The 22,768-nt window shown below is 39.1% G+C and overlaps 2 protein-coding genes across 7 annotated transcripts in view; both read right to left on the bottom strand.

Annotated features, from left to right (window-relative positions):
• The window catches only part of CALCRL (calcitonin receptor like receptor), a 68,457-nt gene extending 66,982 nt beyond the window's left edge, over positions 1 to 1,475 (bottom strand). Inside the window, exon 1 of the mRNA XM_063399924.1 lies at positions 1,238 to 1,475. Coding sequence (XP_063255994.1) covers positions 1,238 to 1,323 — 86 coding nt within the window. The 5' untranslated portion in view covers positions 1,324 to 1,475. The remainder of the gene's footprint in view (positions 1 to 1,237) is intronic.
• Positions 1,476 to 3,968: 2,493 nt separating this feature from the next.
• TFPI (tissue factor pathway inhibitor) overlaps positions 3,969 to 22,768 on the bottom strand; it is a 33,016-nt gene continuing 14,216 nt past the window's right edge. Inside the window, exons 3-9 of one of the 6 annotated variants that reach the window (XM_063399931.1) lie at positions 19,152 to 19,352; positions 15,484 to 15,522; positions 12,203 to 12,391; positions 10,898 to 11,086; positions 10,346 to 10,438; positions 4,631 to 4,810; positions 3,969 to 4,266 (exon numbers count right to left, since the gene is read on the bottom strand). In XM_063399931.1, the coding sequence (XP_063256001.1) occupies positions 4,154 to 4,266; positions 4,631 to 4,810; positions 10,346 to 10,438; positions 10,898 to 11,086; positions 12,203 to 12,391; positions 15,484 to 15,522; positions 19,152 to 19,352 (1,004 nt within the window). In that variant the 3' untranslated portion in view covers positions 3,969 to 4,153. Of the gene's footprint in view, positions 4,267 to 4,592; positions 4,811 to 9,271; positions 9,644 to 10,345; positions 10,439 to 10,897; positions 11,111 to 12,202; positions 12,392 to 15,483; positions 15,523 to 19,151; positions 19,353 to 22,768 lie in introns of those variants that run through there. The other 5 variants (XM_063399933.1, XM_063399932.1, XM_063399929.1 and 2 more) reach the window with 5 other exon arrangements.

Genomic DNA, 22,768 nt, shown 5'->3' with positions numbered 1-22,768 from the left:
ATCCAAATGGCCCCTAGACAATACAGTTTGTGAAATCCCATTCCAGGATTACCAAAAAAGCAGGCTTGGATACTCATTTAGCACATGTGAAAGTTGGTGCTTCTAGGATCTCACATCAACAGGAGAATGTTTGACTTTTATAATCAGTGAAGAACTAAGGACTGGCACTCTAAACCTCTAGGCAATGTAAACAGATATAAACTGAGGATTAGCTCTAATTCTGAACAGTAATGGAAATTAACTTCTCTAAAAGAAATGGTGTCATCTCAGGTACAGGAATTTCATCAGGAGTGAGCTGCTCGCATTGCTTCAGACCAATTAGGTCTAGGTTGTAGATTGCAACAGGGCACATTACACACTCAAATTTAGAGAATAATCCATGTATCCCAGCCAAGCACACATCTCCAAGACAGGCATTACACAGGCCATGCTTGATTTGGCTTGTCATAGTCAGAGGAGTTTTGTGGGTTGTTTGTTTGTTTGTTTGTGGGGGGTTTTTTATTCACTTCGTTGGTTGCTCTGGGGGACTTTGGAGTTTATTTTTACAAAGTTTTATATTCAACTGATTTATTTAACATTAAAATTTACTTACTCCTAAGGTAAGCATTTCAAGGGGACGTAAATGTGCAAACCTACCTGCGCTGGGACCAAAGGCGGCTAAAAAGAGAGAAAAGAGGGTAAATTCCGTGAATTCCCCTTTTCCAGCAGAGCCAGCCCGCCCGGCGCTCGCCGCGCCGCTGGCGCCCTCCGGCGGCCGCCCGGGGCATAAACGGTGGCGCGGAAGCTGCGCACAAGGATTTACCCCCTTAATTAATTCAGGAATTATCCCCTTAATTAATTCAGGAATTAATTACCGCGTGTGAACACCCCCCTAAACCACACGCGCACAGCTCTGCTTTACCTGACCTCGCTCTTTTTTTTGGAGACACCACTGAAAACAACCGTGTAGGAAACGTAACCCTTTGGTCCCGTTCATTACGTGTGAGCAGCTAGAAAGATGAAGACTTGCTCAAAATGTAAATAAAAGAACTATCAGTTTTGGCAGAGTAAATGGATTGGAGATGCAGTGAGAAATGCTAGCTCAAGTGAACCAGAAATAAAACTGAAGCAGGGGGTAGAAAATAAAAAGGAGAAAAAGGAGGGCATACCAGTAAAAATGTGAGGAGAAAAATGAACAAAAGAAATTATTTCTCAAAAACATTTTGTTTCATCATTTGCGTGGATTAAGGGCACATACCAAGTCATTGCAGGTCTGATGATATATGGAAACTCATCAAACCTCTGTAAAACTGCTTCAGCTTGTTGGCTATTATCATACAGCATGGGAGAAATTTCACAGCACCCTGCTCTTCCCCTCCAAAGCAACTGGAGCAAATTCTGGAATGAAAGGGCTGGCTGGACTCCAGTCAAGTGGAACTGTACAGTCACTGTAACACCTTAGCACAGCTTCATGCTCTGACTGCTTCACCATCCTTTTCCTGCGTTGCACCTCAATTATCCCCCTGCTACCTTCATCCTTTAGCTGTCTTTGGGAAATGCATAGATCTTCTTTCTTATTCTTGGATTTGATTGTTCTGCAGCTGCGGGAGGTACAGGAGCAAAAAGAAGTGAATGAAGCAGAAGGGCACAAAAGAAACTTCTTGTTATGTTGAAGATCATATCACATTGCAGTTTGGACTTTTTATGGGAAAAAATAGCTCTGTGTACTGAAGAGCTAAACAAAACCAAAAACAGCTGGATAGCTGGTGTGGTGGCCAAGCTGAGTGCACACACAGCTGAGAGGAGCCTGCACTGTCAGATCAAATCTTGATTATAATCAGGTTTTTACAGTCTGTGACATTGCAGTCTCAATTCTCACTGCACTAACAAGCCTGGCAGATGAATCACTATAAAATGTTTTCTTAGTCAATTGAAACAGAGGTACTCTTGAGATGCTAGAAGTACAAATTCTCTTCTGTCTCTACAATGACACAAGAGAGCCCTCACTGGATCACTTAACTACCGTTATTACAAAATGTACTAGAGCAGCACAAGAAGTTTCTTCAGTACAATCTAAGTGGGGTAGGAGAGGATGGGAGAGTACCTGTCAGTCCTATCCTAGCTACAGCAGTCCTGGAGGAGCCTGCACAGTCCTGGGAGCAACTCTGGGATCCCTCTCAGCGAGGAGAGTCTCAGTTTTCAGTAGAGCTCAGCAAGAAGGAAGCTTATAAGAATGGAGAGCAGCAACACAGCCCAGGTTCTGCTGGGACAGAAAGGATGATTTTTGCTTTTTTTTTTTGTAGATTTTTTTCCCATGTGGATTTTGTACGTGTGGAATCCAGGCAGCCAGGGACAAGTTGCTGGAACAAGAAGGAGCCTGAAGGAGAGACACTGTCATGAAATGGACAGCAATCACAAGACAATCTCAATACAAATTCATCTTTTCTTTCCTTCTATATCTATTGTCTCATTTCAAAACATTCTGTTTTAGAAAGTTCATCATTCTAGTTTGTAATCTAATCAATCTTACAAAGCTTACAAATCCTTTTCAATGTTCTTGGTAGGACAGCTTAATGAGTTTCATTGTCTTTTACATGAAAGCCCTAGATATTTTGCATTAATGCAGTCACTTCAGCTCTGTCTCCCTTTGAGGTACATCGTCTAATCTAGCAATTAAATAAGTTTTAATACCAGCGGCCCATGGGAATTTTTTACGACTAAGAATGGAAGATCAGATATTTTTACTGGCTTGACCATAAAATGCAGACAAGGGGAGGTGCAGATGTTTGTGCCCTCACCTGCATCCCTAGCCAGGCAGACACAAGCAGTGTCAGTGGAAGCAGGGTAACCAGGGGACAAGTGCAAATCCTGATCCTCCCACCCCAAGCGTGCCTAAAGCCACTGGCCTTGGAGGGGCCACACCAGCTGCTGTGCTCAGGCAGACACCACGGGACAGGTGGAAAGGTCTGGGAGCAGTTTAAGCCATGGGTTCTCCACTTGTCTGCAATGACAGATTCCAGCTGGCCCAAGTATTTTACCCTACTGCTCTGCTCCTGTGCTGTGCAACCCACACCTACAGACTCCACTCGTGGTGCATGAAGCACAGGAAAACCTGGAGAGAAAGGGGAAATGATGAACCAGGACAGGAAGATATCAAATTGAAACTGAAACCAGGAGACACATTAATTCTGTGCACAGCAGCCTGTGGAGTTTATAGGTTTTGTGGCAGAAGTGCACTGGTCTGATTTATGTGGTTTTTGCAGTGGTAGTCTGTGGTGCTCATACATTTTACATGACAAGGCTCTACTCAAGTGCTCTCTGGTATACACTCCAGTTCCTTGAGAAGCTTTCAAATCAGACTTAATGCATCCTAGATTGAAAGAGATGTGAAAGGACTTAAGCACCAGAAGAGAGTCAGATAAAGTTTCAGTATAAAAAATACTGATTTTACTTATCCCCTCATTCTGGTATTTAGAATGCATATTTTTTTGCATTTTCAGCAGTAAAGCTTAGCCATGAGTCTGGATCAGTAACAAGGATAAAAGTCAGTGGTGCCAACATATACGTTTTTAAATCTCTCCAAAAATTTGCCACATTGCTTCATACCTTCAGAGTTTACACACTCCCTGTATGGATTTCGGTGGGTTAATTCAGATCTCATATTCATTTTACAGTACTGTAATTATATGCACTTCAAAGGAGTTAAGTCTAGGCCTGCATTACCTAAAATAAATCTTATTAAAACAAACCCAGTGTCTATTTCCTTTTATATTGCTATACACCTATCTTTTAATCAAGAATTGAAACAATCATGCTTGACTATTGATTATTCTTTCACAAGTATTATGCTATCTTTAGTAGAAAAGTAGAATTCAAAAAGAATATTGGGGTAAGAAATTCAGTTTGAATCTTCTCTGCCTTTTAACCATTCACTCACAGCGTTTGTTTTCCTGCTGCAGCTCTGACAATTATATACAACCAAACTGCAATTTAATAGCCTTTAACAAAGTAAAAGGTAATGTTTATTAACATGATTGAGGAATACATAATAAAAATATAAGCAGCTTAGTAATGTATAATCAAAATAATCAGTACAGTAAATATATTTTAATGGTGTACACTGAAGGTTTTCATTCACAGGTGAAGAGCAGTTTACTTCACATTTCCATAAAAATCAAAGTTGCATTCTTTCAGGGATGATTTCCACGCTCAGAGCCTTTACTGGCTGTTTCTTTCTTTTTTTCTTGATTTTTATTAATCTTCTTTCACCTTTTTTCTTATTGAATCCTGAAGGCAAAATTAACAAAGTAAGATTAGAAGACATCCAAGATTATCAAAAATCAGAGACAAGGCTTGTTTCAATAACTATTTAAGAAAAGAAGAAAAAAACCCCAACATTGTCTTACCTAAAGTCTTCATGTGCCTGACCAATGCCAAGTTGTCTTATTGCTGTTCTTTTACACTGCACTTACTGTCCCTCCTTCTCTCTCTAGCTCTGTATCTCTCCTGATTTCCATTTTCACTTTTCTGAGACTTGCAACTATTACATTTGATCAGGCCAATCCTTACTACCAGAAGTGGCAAGACAATGTTTTGACCTGCACAATATTTACCTCTTCGTGATAGCCGGGGGCAGTATCACTTCCCATACCTTTCTTGCAGATCCTCAAACACGACTTTCTGGAGATGAAATTATTCTCATTCCCACCACAACCGCTGTAGCTGAATGGGCGACACCTTCCAGTCGAGTAATTGTAGAAAAATCTCAACTCCTTGGCTCTGCAAAGTCCTCTGTCCATAGGGGTCATGCACAAAGAAGGGATAGAAGGTCCTGGCAATACCAAGAAAAACAAGGTGAGAAAACACTGCAGCGTTTTCAGTTTTATGTCAATATTATTTGACATTTTTGCTGGCAAATTTAATTCTACTCTCCTGAAAATCCAAGGTATTTGACATAGCATCTTTTTATGATTACAAAAACCAAAAAAACAGCAACAACAAAAACCACGGTAAAAAGTGATTCTGTCTTTGGATTGCCAGCAAAAGCTTACCTGAAAGCTATACCTTTACCTGTGTTGTTAGTGATAAAATTGCCATTTCTGCCACAGGAGAGAGCACACAAATTCACTTTGAGGCATTTCAAGTGAAGCATTTGTAGAAAGGTAAAATAAATTAAACATGGACAGCTTTAAAAATACAGTAAATATTTCTAATAATTAATGGAGCAAATCTCTGCTAGACATTCTGGGATCAAGGTGAAGGTGAAAGTACCCAGCATTTCCAAGTAGGATTCAATACCTCAGTGCTGAGTTTGTTGAATGACTACAGAAAACTAAGTAAAGGGTCTGTCAGCAGCCATTGAGCAGTTATAAAACAATAGCTTGTAACTTGCAGAATAAAAAAGTACTGAGTGTGAAGAATGAGTGCACAAATTAATGGAGATGCTGGTGTGTCAGTGCTGCTGGCAGGATTTTACCGTTCCAAGGACAGGTTTGTTCCTTCAGGATCGCTGCAAGAGTGAACTGAAACACAGGAGAATGTACCTGAAGTAGCCAAAGGATCTGAGCACTGGAACCAGTTCAAGAAGCAAATCCACGCCAGGATTCCCAGACCTGGAAGAACTCCATCATCTATCACCCCAAAGTGACTAGTATACAAAAAGGGAACTGATAAAATTGCTGCACAGGCTGCAAGAAGCCAAATGGGAGCCATAATATCATCAGTCATGTGGGACCAAAAGAGCCCCATTTTTCCTCAGGCAGGAGCAGAACTGAAGGAGCTGGGTGCACAAATGCAAATGTGAAGCCAGTCAGATGGAACTCTTGAAGATACAAAGCCACACACCAGGGGTTCAGTGGAAAAACAAAGTAAAAATTTGAGGAAATCATTTGGGCAAAGCTGAAGTGGTCACAAAAGTGGGAAGCAGATAAGTTGCTGAAAGCAAGAAGTTATGCATTATCCTGGGCTATTCAGGAGACTGACAAAATATCCAAAAAGTGTGTGCTACATCTTGGGTGTCTTACACATGGTACAGCTGCTAAAAAAAGGTTCATCTGAAATGTATAATAGCTGAACTGGTGTGGTGAAAAAGTATGAAATAGTGCTGGGAAAGAAACAGAATGGTGTATTAGCAACATCATACTATTTAAAAAATCCTGAAATTCAAAAACTGAGTAATGAGTTGCTTTTTTGAGACAGACTAAGTTAGTTTCAAGTTATAAAATGAGAACCTCTTAACTTCTTTTCCTAATTGTGGTATTATTGGAAGACCCAGTTTCACTCTGGTCCAGAGCAGAAGTCCACAATGTGATAAAATCTATACTAAACCTACTGGGGTTTTTTTTATAATGAAGATGGTAATTAAATTAACTAAGGCAATGCTTTTGGTATTGCTCTGAGAAATCTTGAGCCTGGAACTAATTTCATCACTCTCTAGCTGAAGAGGATGTAAGTTTTCAAAGCATATGTTCAGCATATCTTACCTGTTCTAGTCTGCTAATTTCTGAACCTATGAAGAACAGCAGAAAGGCTTGCCAGTGAGGAAAGGGCCAAAGAGCACAGGATTGTTACTTATATCAGAGAATTCAAATATACACTTTGTGATGCAAATTACTTATCTCTCCTGTAGAATTCTCCAGTCAGCCCACAGTCCCCTCATGAAGGAGTTCTCACAATGACTGCAAGAGTTGGGGGAACCATGGAGCCAGCGATGAGGTAAACCAGGACTGCCTGTGTCTGTGCAGTGCACCAGAGGGTAAGCCAGGTGCCGTTCAGAATCCCTCTTGTATCCTTCCCAAAAAATTACGTTATTCCTTGCCTATATCATTGTTAGAAAATGCCCCAAATACAAAACACTGTTCCTTGTTTATCTTCAAAATATCTCCATGTTCTTCACTCACAGAAGCAACCAGCCCATGAAGAAAACCTTTTAATTTTGCCACCTAGAGCCATTTTTTTCCCAACAAAACAGTATTTTAAAATAAAACCTAAATAACTTATCATTTCCTCTCTGCTGAAGATCATAAAAACTACAAATTTATTTGAAAGCACTGATCACTAAAAGACCTGACTTCAGGTGAGCATAAAATATTCCCTGTGTCATGCCCTGCATGTCTATTGACAGGACAATCTGAAACATGTGAGGCAATGTGTAAATAATGTCACTAGAACATCACAGCAGGTGAATTGTCTCTGTTCAGCTTCAGTTCCTAGGGCTGCATTTATAGATGGGATGGAAACAGAAAGTTGAGCTACTATTCCTATTCTTGAGTTTCTCTCCCAAATGTTTCCATTTTACAACCCCATTTTTCTGAGAGTTGTTGAAAAGTTTTCTCTCTTGCTTTTTCTATGAAGAAAAAAAAGGAAATGAAAGAAGGAAAAGTCCCAGAAGCCACAAAACCACATAAAACAAGAGGTACACATTGTATGGTTTAAGGTTCAATTCCTATAATGCAACCCTTTCTTGAATCCCATCCCCCCCGAGGTATGATCATAACTTCAGAATCTGTGAAAAATGCACATCCAGATACAGATTCACAGTTATCTGAAATAACCCCAGCTCTGCATTGCAATAATAATCCTTATCCCTCAGGCTTTGCAGGGGTTGTGTGACAATGGACTGCTAATTAATCACACTATAAAACAAGTTTTAAATTATCTTGGGAGGAAAGGGAATGCAGTGAGCACTATTTCTCGCTATACATGAGTGTGTGATGTGCATGAAGCTTCAGGTTTATTGACAGATTTTTGATACATGCAGACTTAAGCTCCTCATTTCTGGTTGTAGCAAAGCAAAAATCAAAGAATCTTCAAGTGGACAGGCTATTACAAAAATAATGAGTCATCTGCACTTGACAGTACTCCATAGGTGTCCATAAATTGGTGCAGATGCACTGAAGCAAATAGAATTTGCCCATTTATATCAGCAAAAGATGACCCTGACTCTGTACTGACAGGACCTGCATTTGTGTGCTATTCCAAATTTGCAGAGCTGAAAATTGACTTCTGATCCTTTCTCCTACTTAAGTCTCACAAATCTAACGTGGGTATAGCACTTGCAATTCTCTACCATAGATCACATAAAATGAAAGCTTTGATTCTTAGCCTCACTTTTTCTTAGTTTGCACAGAATAAAAGTTATTATAGGTGTTTCACCAGAGTGAGACCAGAACAATCCTCAATCTCTGCAGAAAGTTAATTTCTGAGAGTGCTACAAACTTCATGTCTGTATCCATGGTTTGCTTTAATTGGTCATAGAACAGTTTAATCTTCTGAAGATCAAGAACTATGTTGTAAATCTAATAACCTGATATTGTTATATTTAAACATACCAAAACCACTTTTTTTTTCCTTAAAATCAATATGAAATAGCATGTCAATTGTGAGGTGAGGTATTCTGTAAGAGACAACTCCTTGTAATTGTTTTCATGTTTTAATGTAAATTAACTAAATGATATTCAATTTTTTAGATAGTCTTTGAAAAATATATATAGCCAGGCCAATATACATACAAAATAGATATTACAATGGCAGATCAGATACTTGCCTGTGCTTGAGGAGATGGACATCAACCACTCCATCCCAAACAGTTCGCCCTGATCCTCACCTCATATGTGAAGTCAAATTCTTGTCCCTCACAGAAGGCGAGAGACAGTTACCCTGCACGTTTGTGTGACATGTCTCTACCTTGGAACTTCACTGTAGAGCTGTACCTCTAGAAACAGCAGCCATGGAGACATTGCTGTGGAGAAAATCAGCTGTCTCTGTGGGGAAATCAGCCGCCAGCTTTGGCCATACCGCTGCCTTCCTCTCTAGTGGGGTTGCACATAAGCACATGACTTAGCCCATTCCAGCACATGAGGGGTACAAGCTGAGGAACAGGAGCAGGAGGCTGCACAAGGCAGACAAGTGCAGGGAAAAGGTCCTGCAAGAAGGAAGAACCTGTTGGGTCTTCAGACTTTCTGCTGAAGTTCACTGGTACTTCTACAGCTGTGCTTCTTGTCCAACCCATTCTGCTGCACTGACTCTTTGTTCCATTAGTCTTCAATTCTCTTTCTCTTACCCTCACCTCTCACTGCTGTGCAGGAAAATTCCCCACTGCTGACACAATCAAAACCCCTTCCACTTCCTCTGAGAAAACATAGTGAATCATGCTCCTTTCCTGGTATAAGTTAGCTGTTTGGAGGATTCAGGCATTCATACTATGACTAAAAACCTTCAGGGAATGTGCATGCCCTTAATGCCCCTAGACTTATTACCAGACCTGATATAATTCAAACAGTTTTCAGTAAAATAGGTTGCCAAAAGCTTTACTGCTTTATATTCATTCATATAAATACAGAGTGCATTGATGCTTTGCATGTGGTAAACAAACAACAAAATTGTATAGAAAACCAGCAGTGCGTGTGGATTACAGTGCAGGTAAAAAATAGAATACAACACACATTCATGTTTTATTAGACACTCCATTCTAAGCAAAGGGCACAGGAATGCCACCCACACCTGTTATCTTACAGAACATATAAAATGCAAAAACCTTAGCGAGTCTCTACATCACCATTCAGTCCTCAAAAGCACAAGCAAGTGCAAATGCAAAAAACCAACATAAATACTTGATGAGAATGCTCAGGCTCTTTCCAACTGTTTGTTTCTTCCTCTTGCACAACTGTGGATCATAAAAATGACATGCCTCAAATTCAATCACCCTGTACAATGTGAGCAAGCACCAGCCATCTACAGTGGACAGTGTCCAGCTGCTGATTCTGTTAAAACCTCAGTAAAGGTCCAGAGTCCCATCTGCATTAAAATACGTAATGCAAAAATACCTTGGAGCAACATTTTAAATTAATTCTCAGTGTGATTATACTCAACCCAGAACTTTAATTAAATTTAATTAAATTAAACACTCAGTGTGATTATACTCAACCCAGAACTGAGTTTAATATGGTCACAGTGAAAATAGAAACATTATGGTATTAAATATATTATACTATTCTATATTCTGAAACCCAAATGTTCTTTTTTAATGGGTAGAAGGAATTTAAATCACTTGCCTATTAGATACTCACAAAAATACCAATTTTGACTGAAAGAAAAATGCATCACTGCTTTTGCTCTTTGTGTTAATCAAGCCTTTAGGAAGTGCACACTTTTTAAAGAGAGAGGTCAGTTCTTCCACTTCCTGATGTTTATGAAAGTTCTGTTAGTTGTGACATATTCTTTTGCTTTGACTTTCTTTGCTTATCAGATCCTTTGGCAAAGTTGAAAGCCCATTCTTTGGTTTCAAGTATGTCAGAAAATGGGTTGAAATGGAAAAGCAATCCATATAAAAGTCTGAGAGATAAGAACTGCAAAAGTTAATCCTTACCAAAAAAAATGGGGAACTGGTTGGGGTCCTCCTTTGGGGAACTACTGTTCAAGGTGTTGGACTTCTCTTTTGGAGCAGCTGGCAGCAAATTAACTAAAAGAAAAATAGAGAGATTAGGTATGAAGCAGTCTACCATGGGGTATATAGACACATCCAAGCTCTGAAACTCAGCTGTGATTGGTACCTGTTGGCCCTGCTCAAATCCACTACTGGAGCCAGTTGCCAAGCAACGTTTCTCAGGCTGCAAAAATAACTTTGCAATGGGTTCCCTTTTCTTCCTTAATTTTACTGATGTAAAATTTAGATCGTACACAGCTTGTTAAGGTTATTTTTGTACTACCAGCAGACATCCTAACCTTTGCAATTGTAAGCCTTTTTCAAAATATGTATTGCTGGCAAGAAAGCAGCTCTGAAGCTACTTTTAATGGTAATGACTCCCCTGTGCTCAGGTATTTCCAGTGACATACATGTCTTCAAATAAATGGGAAAAATCAGTGGACAAACCAAGGAGCATCAAAAGGTTGATGTTAAACAGCAAAAGCAAATTCTTACCAAAAATCCCAGGAGACTGGCTGGGTTCTTCTGCAGGAGAACTGCTGTTCACAGTGTTGGGATGCTCCTCTGCTGGGGAACTGCTGTTCACAGTGTTGGGATGCTCCTCTGCTGGGGAACTGCTGTTCATGGTGTTGGGATGCTCCTCTGCTGGGGAACTGCTGTTCACAGTGTTGGGATGCTCTTCTGCTGTGACAGTTGGCAATAAATTTGCTATATTAAAAAAAAAGGCAAAACACAAAAAGAAGGGAGGTGAAAACTGTTAAAAAAAAAAACCAAACAAAAATTGGTATCAATGATTCAGTATCTCAAAATTGAAAACTTTGATCTATTTAGACGATGGCAACAATCCCCTAACACTCTCTTCTTGGGTATTCATGCAAATTTACATGAAGATGTTATTTTAGAATAAAGTCATGAAAAAGAATACTCTGCAGCTTTTAGTCCAGAAGGTAAAAGTGGAATCACTTTCAGCCCAGGAAGAAATGCTTCAGCAAAAGTAGGGAAAATGCACATGGCTCAATATTTAAAGTTTTTTAAAAAGATCTTTAAAAAGAAGCGTAGTGGGTCTTTTCTCCTTTAAGTGTGAATAAGTTCAAGTTCCCCTTGCCAAAGTGACAGCTTATGAAACAGTGCTGGAAAAAGGCCCGCTAGAGACAAGCAAGATAAAAAGGTCTGGAGGCTCTTGATTGGAAAATGTATTTGCCTTATGAATAAAATGAAGCACTTGGTGAAGGGAGAGTAGTTCTGAAGGTTACTGTACCCTGATGTAGAACAGTTCATTGGAAGGAGCAGGACAAAGAAGCAAATGGCTGGTCTGTGGTCAGTCTGAATGGCCTTTGCAGCCTAAGCTCACAGCCACATCATTCCCAAGGGACACAGAGGTGGGTCCATAAATCTTTGGTGGGGAACTAGCAATACACAGTAAGTTAAAAATTCCTCTATAGGCACCTCTTGTCATTACCAGGCTTGGTTTGAAAGGAGTATATGCAGACCTATGGGTTAAAAAAATACACTGGTGTTTTATGGTATTATAAAGCCAAACAGATGGCAGATTTTAGGTTCACTGTCATGAGAAAAGTCAAAAATGTAGGAGTCCTGTAATACTCCTTTAATAGTACCAACCAAAATTTTACCTCATACTTTATATTTATTTAAATATGCATAGTTATTGTAAATTTTATATGTCAATTATTGCCACCTCAGGACAGCCTAAATTGCCTTTTTTTCCATGCAAAACACCTTCAAAACACACCATTTTTTATATAAGAGTAGGACTAAGAGTGGTTAAAAACATCAACTTACAGTTGTCTTGGCAGGTAGTCTGGCACTCCTCCAAACTCCTGAAGTTGTTCTGGTTTCCTAGGCACCCACCATACTTAAATGCTTCACACAGTTTTGTGTCTTTGTTGTAGAAGTACCTGGTAAAATAACCTCGGCAGACCCCCGGCTCTTGGGCATGGAAGCAGAAGTCAGGCTTTCCTAGAAACAATGCTAAATGATGAAGGGTGCATGAAGAAAAAAACCCAAAATGCATCCCAAGGCAACAACAGAACTGGAGGAAGTTTACAAAATAAACCTGTGACTTTGGGCTAAAGGCCAACTATAAAATAACTGCTGCTTTATTGTGCTGCATTTGTTCTATATTTAACACTGCACTATTACACTGGAACCTTATAGGAGTATTTATTGCTCTGTTCAAGTAGCCACTAAATTACATCTTGAAAAATGTCAACTAATGAGTCCTCTTAAGTTCCAAAACATTGATGCTCTATGTTTAAAATTAGTTTTTATTCTGATTTAAAAGAAGACCTGAACCTCAGCTGGATCACTTGCACCTAAGTACACATCCTTGCTATTTATATTTCAGTCAATGTTAATGTGCATTATACACCAAGCAATGTTCAAACAGAAATAAAAAGGAAGGAGTTTTAAAATAGAACAGAAAAAAAGTGTAGCAGTTCAGTTTATCCTTTTAAAAGGATACTGGAAACAGGGAGACAGAGCAGCTGTTCTACAATATTTCAGTCCCAGTTCCGAGTTTGCAATCACTAAGTACAATATCAACCAAGGAAAAGTTAACAGATGAATATTGCATAATTTGACTGAATATCACATCCTCTGGCAGGGAAGAAAAACACAGAGCCATATGACAATCCCCAAAAGTCAACTCCTTACCACATTCAGTTTTTTCTTCAAATAATATGCTTAAAATCATGGTAACAATAATGAAATATAAGTGGAGGAATTATCAGGTTTTTGCTAATAGATATTTTGAAATATGATTCTTGTCTGAGCTGACTTGCCAAGAAAAGTCTATTTAACCATTATATAGGAAAATCCTATATCAGGTGTAACATATAAAGGCCTGGCTTAGCTGTGAAAAATCACAAAATATTGAGATTAAAACAGTGTGGAGCAGGCTGTCATTTAAAAAAATGGATATAGAACAATTATTTTGAAGTTCCTAACATTTTAGAAGTAGATTGTCAGCTTGCAAAGAAATTAATCCTATTACAGCTATTTTAGATAGGTATATATTGAAATTCATTGCTAGAACAAGATTATTATTAAAGGCAATAGATGCAGATGTTGAATTTATATAAAATATTATAATAGCTCATAACTAGTGTTTTTCTAAGAATTAATTTGTAATATATTGCTTTTCAATTTTTATAATTCTTCATGAACAGCAAAAACTAATTTTCAGAGATCACATGCAAAATTAAATCACTAAAATATTCTTGAATAAAGCAACCAAATCAACTGGTTTTAGCATTCCTGAATAGCTTTATTTTGATTCTTCATTACAAATTCCATTCTCTGCCAGTAAGTGTAATCCACAGTTCAGGAGTTTCACCTTTCTTACTATGCAAAGGCAGCACCTATTGAAGTGCACAGATTAAAAAAGCTGAGCTCACATAGAGCAATAAATATGAGAAATATGTGCATGGCATGTGTTTTGCTTGCAGCTGAAAACAGAGGTGAGACAGGTGCATAGACAGGGAGCAGCACGGCTCCACCAGAAGCCCCTGTTCCATCTGCTAGGAGCTCACAGACAACAGAAGCTACAGAAAAAAATTCTCTCATCAAACACTGCACAATACTGTGAAATAACACAAAGAGATTATTAGATAGATATTAACTGAAAAAGGAAGGCAGATAAAAATAAGGGTACGCAAAGTAGGCTACAGGATTATGACTGATTATTAAAAACAGATGTCCTTAATTTAGAATATTCTTACATTAAAATGGTTCTTGTAGGTTCTTGCAAATGAAATTAGGTCCAAATTAGTTGAACTCACAGCTAACTTTTATAGCCACTTTTGAAGAGATAGTTCATGAAGACAATACAATCCTAACCACACAAACCAGTACTGTACTTCTACATGCCACACCTTTCGCCAAGGACTCGATATTCAAGACTACGTTAGTGGAAATGACAGCACATGTGCAATAATGGTGATGATAGCCACGAGCTAAATTTTACAGGATGTGTTCTGGTTTGTCATAAAAAGCAGGGAACTAGGGTCAACCTTTAAAGGAAAGTAGTGCCAAAATCCGCAGCATCTGTGGAAAATCAACCTTCCACAGTATAATCACCCTTTTTTAAACACATTAAGAATAGAAAAGACAGTAGAGAACACGAAGATAAAACCATCGTCTCATATGAAAATATTCCAAATACCATTCTGAAAAATTAGGCGATTCGATTGTAGTCTATTTCAAAATGTATGTGCAAGTATTTGCATTTCTGCGAGTTGCTAAATGCACACCCATTCAGGAGGTCCTGAGTGGAAGGAGGGATAAAGGAGAATAAGCAGAAAAAGAGGAGCTGACTTGTGAAAAAGTGTGTTCAAGTCTGTGTTTGTGGAGCTCTGGCTGCCCACAGTGGGTCCCATCCAGTGAGTCTCCAATGTGCAAAGGGGCAGGGTAGAGTAAGTCTTCACAAGCTCTTCTCTGAGTGTCAAACTGAAATATCCTCGTTAGGAACATCTGTTTTGTCAACAGACCAACAGTGTTTCAGTAAAGGACTCCCAATACTTTAGCACTGGCTATGAATTTAAAGCTCTGTTAGAAGTCTCTCCCTTCAGGAATGGGAAACTTGCTCCCTTGCTTGATTTGCAATTAGGGCATCTGCCCTAACCTCTGGTAGCTCCTCCACAGACAATGCTTTAAAAGTTCTAAAATTGCAGAGCAATTTTTTCCTATTTTTCTAGAAGTAAAAAGGCCTTAGTTTAAAGCATTTAGCTTGTTCTCAAAATACACAGTAAGAGTTCTCCGTCATGGCTAATTATACCATGCTTGAATCTCTGTCGAGTCCCTCTTTTTACTGAAGAAAGAGAAAAGAATTGTGATGTATTTATTTTGTGGAAAAGACATTGCAGCTACCATCTTCAGTGACCACAACTGTCCTCAAATTCTTTGATGAAGACAGAGGAAGATTCAGACTAAGAACTCCCTTTAATCAGACATTGCTGCTTTTGTTAGAAGTTAAATTATGTATTGTTACGAGCTAACAAAAGAGGATAATAAATCCCTTATTGTGGTAGAAGTACCTTAGATTACAACGTAAATGTAATTACCTTTCTTAATTTTTGCTAATGTCCTCTTCGGAGACAAGTCTGCAAGATAAATAAAAATAAAAGTATTTAGCAAAAGCAGACATGTTAAGTCATACCTGTGATTCCAGTGTGTTTAGCAGTGACAGTGAGCACTAAGAAGCAAGAATACAGCATCTCTTCCTTTTCCTCTTTATTTGGGAAGCAGCACAAAAGCTCATTGAGGAGAACTGAAGCATCATTTCCTTCATATAGAAAGACCTATATTGGAAACTTGACAATATAGGAAGTACTGAAGTCAAATTATGCCGATAATGCATTGAACAGGGAAATTGCTCCTCTTGCTACTGGATCCAGGTTCCTGCATCATGCAATCTTATTCCTTGAAAGAGGAGTTATTAGCAGACTAACAACCTGTAGCTACTAGTACTTCTCATAGCTTTGGATCTGACTGAGGGAGACAGGTTCCCTCATCTCATCCAATTCCCTTTGCTCTGCCGTGGAGAGCCGGAGTTAAGCTTTCCTTATGCAGTTAATGATATTAGGGCCCTTTGGCCAAGCATCTCCAGATATCCAAGGGGGTGTAGATGAAAACTTTGCGTGGTTCTCCCCGTGCACAATCTGCAGCAAAGAAGTTATTAATGTAATTTTTAATGAAAGAGACTGGGGTTTATTGTATCAGCTTAAGAAACTGCATATCTTAATTCAAATTCCTTTTTAGAGATTGAAAACAAGCCACCTTCTCCTTGAAGGAGATGTATGTCTAATCATAAAACTGAAAAGGGGTCCAAGGGCAGTGCAGATTATCCAATGTCTGAGAAAGGCTGACAATATTTCAACAGCTGAGAGAAACGTGGCCAGCAGCTGCTGGACTCTGCCTTAGTTACCTTATTTGTATTGCTTCATAATTCTTGTTTTGTACTTTACTACCCTTTTGTATCATAATTCTACTACAGTTTTCTCTGGAACCTGCTGATGTTATATTTTCAACGCAGATCTATTGGATAGAAATTCTGTCATGACACATCTTTCCTTCCACCTCTGGGACAATGCAGCTGTTACCCTTTAAAAAATATTAAAGACATGGCACGCACTTCAGAGTGACATAGCACTTCTTTGAACAGATTTCCAGTTTTTCCTATTAGTAGGAGGCTTGGTCCTCAGCATTTAAACCCGTGACCTAAACGACGGACATGCACGTCAGGCCATTGCACTAATTTCACTCAGCTGTCCCCTTCAGGGCAAAATCAGCAATCATATTTTGACGTGTGATCTCTACTCTTCTGGCAGAGAAAAGGAAAATTTTATTGTGAGTTTATACAGGCCTAGAATCTTTTAATCTTACTGCCATGTCAACAGTGTTTTTGCTTCTGGTTTCAGTCAAAAAGCCAAATCCACATCTGAGTTGATTTCTTTTTTGTAAATGAAGTGTATTTCTTTGTAAATCCACTCTAAATAATAGAATTGCCATCGTGGCCAAGATCATTTATCAGCAGGTATTCTCCCACAGCAGCAAGTTTAAGTAGCCTAAAATTTATATTCACTGCCTTGAAAATTAAGATCTCTGTGGTAGTGATGACATTTGTGATTATACTCATATCCAGTGAACAGTGGAGCCTACAGGCAAAGTCCTCCTAGAAAGGAATACTTTTTCATTCCCTGGAGTTGTGAGTATGGGCACAAGAAACAAAAAATGCAGCTGATTTCTAGGAAGCTTGATTCAGAAGTTATCATTTTGAATCTGAAACTTGTCTTGGACAGCCTTAGAGTGGCCAGCCTGCAGCTGGGCTCTCTGAACTCTCTTGTAGTGCCAGTCAGTTCTGTCTGGTGGCTTACTGATTCCAAACTGTGGACAAGTTGTCCTGATCTGGTAATTCACTCATGCTGGCTCATTTATTCTTGTATTTGTGCTGAGTAATGACAATCAAAAGCTTTAACCAAACGTATTATTTCTTCTGAATTTCTACATAGATAGCTGCCCTTGTGCTTATTTTTATCAACATTGGTCTTCACATTCTTCAAAGTGGCAATTTATTATTTCAGATTTTCCTTTATATTTAAGCACTTTTGTGTCACTCCTACTCTCTTTTCAGACTCATTTCTACAGTCACTAAATAGTGATCTGCAGTAATAAATACTGGACACGCAAGATGAATACAACTATATACTACAAGATGGAGTTAGACTTAAGACAAATTCACAAAATTATACAAGGTTTTGCTTAATTATTAAAAGGGATCAATTTAAGAGTTTACTTTGCTTTATGCCTGATAGTGTGCAGCCCACTGTACATAACACCAAGCCATCTTATCTGCTGTTATCCATTCAGAGAACACAGAGATCATGAGCCTTTGTTTATCCTCTTCCTCCAAGCAGATCCAGCTCTTGGAGCTCGTGGATCACTGTTATTCTGTACACAGGAAAGTGTTTGTGGGCTGAGTACCAAGATGTAGACATTAAGCCAACTCTCATTTTAAATAACTTTCAGTTTTATAATATAGAGTTCTGCCAAATATATGCCAGTACTGGATTTGGTCTAGAAGATCTGTTCCAGATCCAACATGCGTGTTAGAATTACAGTAACACTGGGTCCCTTCCAACTCAGCTTATTCTGTGAAAACAGCAATATCAGATTGAAGAAATAATGTGTTAAATCTTCACACATGACGCCTGATTATGACTCTTGGACACTTCATTCCAAATTCTGCATCTATCAACACAGCCTTTTCTCTTTTATCCCTCTTAGCCCTTAAATTGAAATTGAGGACAAACACTTCAAATCTCCTGTGACAGGAAATGTCAAGTTTTGGATGAGATACTGGCAGGTGCAGTCTTGCAAATAACTGCACTGCAAGCATGGTAAAGATGCTGTGGGTCCTGCTGAAGCCCCAGACCAAATACTAGCTGGAAATCACCAAAAGCCAGCCTGGTGTAAAACAAAAAAGAGCTAACTCACATCCTAGACTCCAGGTCTTTCTGACAGTGAATGCTATTTGAGGAAACAATAACTTTCAATTTTTTGTCTTGAAAGATTGTACTTTTTAAACTTGGTGGAGTCATAACTAGAAACAGATTATTCATCTGTAATGAATTCCTTATTTGTTTGATTTTCTGCCCAGAAATGAGATCTGCTCCCATACAATAGTCTGTAAGGAAGATTTTAAAACAAATGACTCGAATTCTATCTTACTTTTGTACTCTTTTTTTTAAACTTGGGTGTTATGAATCAAAGACAGAAATAATATACTCTGGAGAAGGGATAGTGTTGTAAACAGCTTTTATCCTTACCAACTGCTAAAATACCAAAAAACCTGGGTGAGACGCTCTGGAAGCAATAGAGAACATCTTTGCTACCCACCAGCTTAGCCCAGCCTCAAAATCAATTTTACTCTGGAACTCATCCAAAACAGGGGCTAGGAAATAAGATTCCTTGCATTGGTGTCTCTATTCCTCAGGTACACTACAAAACCCACCTATCCTTCCAAATCCTTAATGTCTGCTCACACCATGTAAAATAATTCAGATGACTACAACCTACTTGGGAATACCTGGGAACATAATTCGGGGAATTATATTTCTGTATTAATAGGAACTGAAGAGATCTTCTGCTTCCCAAATTCAAGTGGTTTGTGAATGAGAAATAACAGATGCAAACGAAGAATTGGTAGGGGGGTAAGAGAATGGGTACTGGCCTGTTACCACACACTTCTCCTGGCATTCCTCCAGCGTTAGGAAGTTGTTCTCGTTGCCATGGCATCCACCATATTCAAACACCTCACACTTGCGGCTTTTAATGTTGAAGAAATAGCGGATGTGGATGGCTTTGCATGGACCTTCGTCTGCTTTCATGGCACAGAATGAGTGCACGAGCTTCAGTGGTGGCAAAGCAGCACCTGCAACACAGAGAAATGGAATAACTGACTCAGTGTGCTGCGAACTGCGTAGTGTAACTCCCAAATGAGATTCTTGTGTGTTCTGCTAGAGAGGCACTGCACAACATCTGTCTGCAGGGCTCTGAACACACTAAACAGATGTAAAAGGAAAAACATCATGTGCATTGGAACACAAATTCCACTGGATCAATTCAAATGTGTAGTTTCAATTTTCCACTGAAACAGCTCACAGTATAAACTTCAACTCCTCATCACGACCCTCTAAATAGTTATGGAGTGTGGCTCAGTCACACGAGCTGGGGTGCAATGCTGAATAACATAAACACTGATAAAGTCCTGGTGGCTCCAAAAGACACGATGACCACCAGGGCAGAAATGTTTCCTTGGGCTCTCTTCCATGCACTGCTCCCAGTGGAGTTGGCTCATGAAGGATCTGCAGGGAACAGCGTGGGATGGCCGGAGCCCTGCAGAGGGCAGCCCTCTCCTGTCAGACGGCACTTCACTGGGCCACAAACCCTGCCGGACCACTGACAGGCACCAGGCTCTTTTCCCTTTGATCTCACCGTTCTTGCATTGCAGCTTTCAACAGCATACAACTAGAACATCAAGGCAAAACAAAGCTGAATGTTTTCAAACTGTGTAATTTCTATCTTTCAGTATATGTCAGGTGAGGGAATGTTGTGTATAAGTTGTCATATGCATTGTGAAGAACACTAGCAAAGTTTCACCCTGTCAATGACTATGAGGAAATTCTGACTAGCAATCCAGTTCCTGACACTGCTCCCTTATAAATATATGGTTTACTATATTTTCCTGTTTTGATTTTCCAAGGCAGCATTTTACCCCAGAGGGTTTTGAAAGCTCTACAGAGCTTGTGTGCTTGCCATAGGAGCCAGAAGAACAGACCTAAAGTTTTCCATTCATTCTCCTACAGCTAATTAGAACATTGATGTCTCAGAACATACCTGCAAACATATCTCTCTGTGCTATTTGCAATGGCCCAGGAAGGAGACAAAAAAAAAAAAGACGAGGAGAAGAGTTTACATGATCATGTAATCATTACAGATTCCTACTATTACTTGGTTAAATTTCCAGTTTTAATTAAAAGAATCCACAAAAATCAGGCTTTATGACATGGTTAAAAGGGAACTCGTGTACTCACTACCTACCTGCTCTGTGGATATCTAATTTTAGCACCTAAAATTGACCTTATTATAAAATCTTTGAATTAAATTCAAAGAGCTGAGATAAATCCTCATAAGTAGTGAGGTCCATGGAAGTTCACTAGTTTTATTCCATTTGAGCCACCTATAACTATTAAAATTACAGAAAAGAAACAAATTTCAGCACTAAACTCTATGAAAGAATAGACATTAAGTCCTTGAAAAACTAACAACATCTATTACACAATTACTACCAACAGAATAATTGTAGCACACAATCAGATCTTCAAAAAGCAGACCATTTGGTGTTAGAATATATGTAAAAAGGACTAATTTCAAAGTTCTATTTAAATATTCAGTACCCAAAGTAGTTTGTGACTTATGCTATATTGGTGAAAATAAATTTTCAGATTCTGAAGCTGGGTATATAGATTTGAAAATATTATTGAAGACCTTACAGCAGGAAAAATTGATGAAATAAAATTAATAATTATAAGAGATGTTAGATTTGGTAAACTTTCTATGAAGCTCAGCTTGCCAAACAAAATCTCAGATATTTTTTTTTGTTTCCAGTTTCAATAGCTGGGTCTTCCCAAGTCTGCAAAGATCTAGTATTTAGAAGTCACAATAAATGCCAAGTTGGACTTCAAAGGTTCTAAAGTTCTGTAAAAGGCCTGAGAATCCTTTGGAAGGGACTTTAAAAGGCTCAACTAAATAGTTGAGAGGATACTGCATGGCAAATGAAACTTTGGATTTCCCCCACTCAGTACCAGGGAAAAATGCCTTCAAAACATCAAAGTTCTCAGTAAGTTATGAACTCACTCATGAAATGGTGAAACCAAACACTCAGAGCTCCACAGAAACCAATCCAACTCAAATGTGGTCGGGGTGAGGGCTGGCAGCTGGTTTATAAACACGTCATTTTCTTGGCACCTGAGAAATGAGATCCCCTCTGTGACCTCTGCCAGTGACCCAGTTCAGTCTACAAGAGGTTGTGAAAACCTACCAGGTTCCTTAACTACTGAAATTTCAGACATAGAGTTATGTCAGCTCATTTTCTTGCTGCATTGCACCACCCCAACGTTGTGGGCTATCCAAACAAAAATAATATGCAAGCATAGTTGCAAAACTACACAAAGAGGATGAACAAATGGCTCAGCAGAGTTCATCCTGGGAACTTTCTGGTCTCCACTCCCAGCCCATTTCCCATCAGACCCAGGGAACAATCATTGTTTTGGTTACCTCCTAAGGCCTTTCCCCTGCAGTCGCAGGGATGCTGTTAACCAGTGTCAGATGTCCCGACATCTGCTGCAAACATAATGAGTAACTGTGTCACACTTCTTGGCAATCACCGCGTTTCCTAGGAATGCTAGAAAGTTGCCATAGCTTGAGTAAAATCTGTACCCTGTCAAAGCCCCAGGGGCCAAGCCCTCCAGCTCCACACAGTAACCAAGTGACTCTGAAGAAAGGTCTCGGAGGGATTCATCGGAACTGAATCATTCTTCTGTCTGGAAACAGTGAAAGAATTCCTCCCCATTATTTTACACCTGGGAACACTTAACTCACGCAGCTGATATAAAATTAGTTTTCTTTCTCAGATTAGAGTAGCAGTCGAGAAGACAAGCAGGAGTGTTTGCCCAGTAGATCTGCATAGACACACATCTGCCTGTACTCATTTCATTTGTGGAATATACTTTGACAAAACTAATTCTTAGTGTAAGGCCTCATCCTCTGCTCTTGAACACTGGGACAAAGGGTTATTACATTTTAGGTGCTGTGTGAAAAGCACAGGATATGACATTTATTGAAGCTGTCTTTCAGGAAGGTCAGTGAAAATTCTTGAACAGAAACAGAGGAAGGTAACGCTTGAAGGAATGTTAACGGAGTTTCTCATCCAAATGAAGTAAAATTCCAAGCAATCTGAAGCAGTCAATTCTAGGATTTTACCACTCTTCTTGTAGGACAGTCCTTTTTTGGTAATATACTGCCTGAATATTCTTCATTATATATTAAATAATTTTTACTTACTTCATGCATAGACAAAATAATTCAAAACCATTTATACACATATGGTAAATCAGTTCTGATTTTCCAATCTACCATTCGTGCGTTGCAGTTCAAGACTGCTGCAGGAGAGAAAGTTGATTCCTGCACTCTCAATCTTGATTTTGGGCTCTCCAAGCTCAGCTGCTCCCCTGGCTTCTTGAAGCCTTGGTGGTGCAGCAGCTGCCCTGCACTCATCACACCACTTCA

The sequence above is a fragment of the Prinia subflava genome, chromosome 6, assembly GCF_021018805.1.
Source record: "Prinia subflava isolate CZ2003 ecotype Zambia chromosome 6, Cam_Psub_1.2, whole genome shotgun sequence".
NCBI classification, from domain to species: Eukaryota; Metazoa; Chordata; class Aves; order Passeriformes; family Cisticolidae; genus Prinia; species Prinia subflava.
Note: the sequence above shows the minus strand (reverse complement) of the source record. Positions and strands in the feature narration are given on the sequence as shown.